Here is a 1,747-nt window from a genome sequence, read left to right as displayed (position 1 = left end):
CAGATTAGCTGCACGTAACTATTGGGAGTAACCGTGAGCTCTGACATCAATCTTTGTCTCTCTTTTGAAGGACTTAGAACCAAACATGATGCTAAGTGAACTGTTGGATATCAGAGACAGAATCATATGATGCTAAAAAGGCAGTTGGATCAAGGTTTGGCTGCTCGGTACATAGATGCAGCACCGAAAGAAACGTCGCAAAGAGGGCATCCTACAAAACAAATTGAATTACTATGAATTTCACCACATTATGGATACCTTCTGACAACTCCACGCACTCCCTTTTACTTTCTACGGAGGAGGTTAAAAAGAATTCTACGACAAATTCCGTAGATGAAGAATTGAAAGAGGTTGGACAATGGTTGTGGAAGACATTTTCAATCGTTTTTCTCGTTTTTGGACTGACTGGAAATTTACTTACAGCTCTAGTTTTCAGGAAAATTGGCGTTTCCAAAAGGCCAACACTCTTATTTCTTTTCGTTCTGGCCATTACAGACAGCGTTGTCTTGGTTACCGGATTATCAAGGTACTGGATTCTAAACACATTTCAGTTGGATATAAGAACACTGTCTTACTTTGGTTGTAAATTTAATGTATTTCTTATTTATTTCTCAATGCAGTATTCATCTTGGATACTGGTATTCGTTTGTATCGAACGTGTTATTAAGACATATTTTCCAATGCACTTCAGACGAATCGTAACTTATCGGCGTGTGTATGTGTCCCTTATTATTTTATTTGTTGTCCTGTGCGGTGTGAACCTCCATTTCTTTTGGACATATGGTATCAATAAGTTTACAAATGGGGAGTGCAGCTCACATACCCCGGAATATTATTATTTTATCGAATATGTTTTCGCGAATGTAGACTTTACCTTTTTATCGGCCGCACCATTCCTCATAATGTTAACATGTAACATTTCTCTTGTTCGAGCCTTGATCCGTATTGAAAGGGAGCGTTCAAGGATGATGCACGATATCGTCTTTCGTCGTACGCAACGTGTTGGTATGAGACTGACTAAAATGTTATTGGTAAGCACATTCTATTTTCTCATTGCCACTGTCCCTGTCTCTGTATACTTCATTGTGGACCCATATAAAAGACAGCAGTACGACGCAGATAACGACAAGTATAGTATGGCTACACTTGATTTCGTGAAAACACCAACCTACTTGTTGCAGTATTCCAACTACTCCGTCAATTTCTATCTGTACTCCCTGACGAATGCCAAGTTCTGGAAGAAGCTGAAGACTGCATGCGGATGTCACAAAGGGCAAGTTATTTTGTATGTTTCTGTAATATTTATATAAGGAATACTTAGTGTACCCCTGTTCGGAAGTGCTGTTCCCTACGCAAATCCGTGTCCAATTTCCTGTCCGATCAGTAGTGTTTAAAAGGACTTAACTAATTAAAACCAAAGTCAGCATAAGGCACTATATTAATAGACCTTTTACATTTTTACCATTTATAAAAATTAACTGAGTTCATGTAGTTAATCTTTGGACTGTTCTCTTGCATTATGAACCACGTTTTCTTCAATTGAACTATGTTATCGTACTGTGTTATATGGACATATTTCTAGTTATGTTCCTTGTGTCAAAACTGTTATCCACTATATATGCTGAGGATTTTCGTCATGAAAACATTAATGACCGTCGCGTTATTATTATTATTATTATTGGGGGACCCTGGTGACTAACTGGACTAAAGCGCTCGCCTTCACCGATCACTGTTATCTCACCTCTGT

The 1,747-nt window shown here is 38.3% G+C and overlaps 1 protein-coding gene across 1 annotated transcript; it reads left to right on the top strand.

Moving 5' to 3' along the window:
* The first annotated feature begins 233 nt into the window (after window positions 1–233).
* On the top strand, window positions 234–1,310 carry LOC149782505 (uncharacterized). The gene has a single exon (XM_089935149.1). The coding sequence runs from the start codon at window positions 234–236 to the stop codon at window positions 1,308–1,310; it is 1,077 nt and encodes a 358-aa protein (XP_089791275.1).
* Window positions 1,311–1,747: the final 437 nt, after the last annotated feature.

This window comes from Sinohyriopsis cumingii, chromosome 15 (genome assembly GCF_028554795.1).
Source record: "Sinohyriopsis cumingii isolate HCF-2022 chromosome 15, ASM2855479v2, whole genome shotgun sequence".
Lineage (NCBI taxonomy): Eukaryota > Metazoa > Mollusca > Bivalvia > Unionida > Unionidae > Sinohyriopsis > Sinohyriopsis cumingii.
Note: the sequence above shows the minus strand (reverse complement) of the source record. Positions and strands in the feature narration are given on the sequence as shown.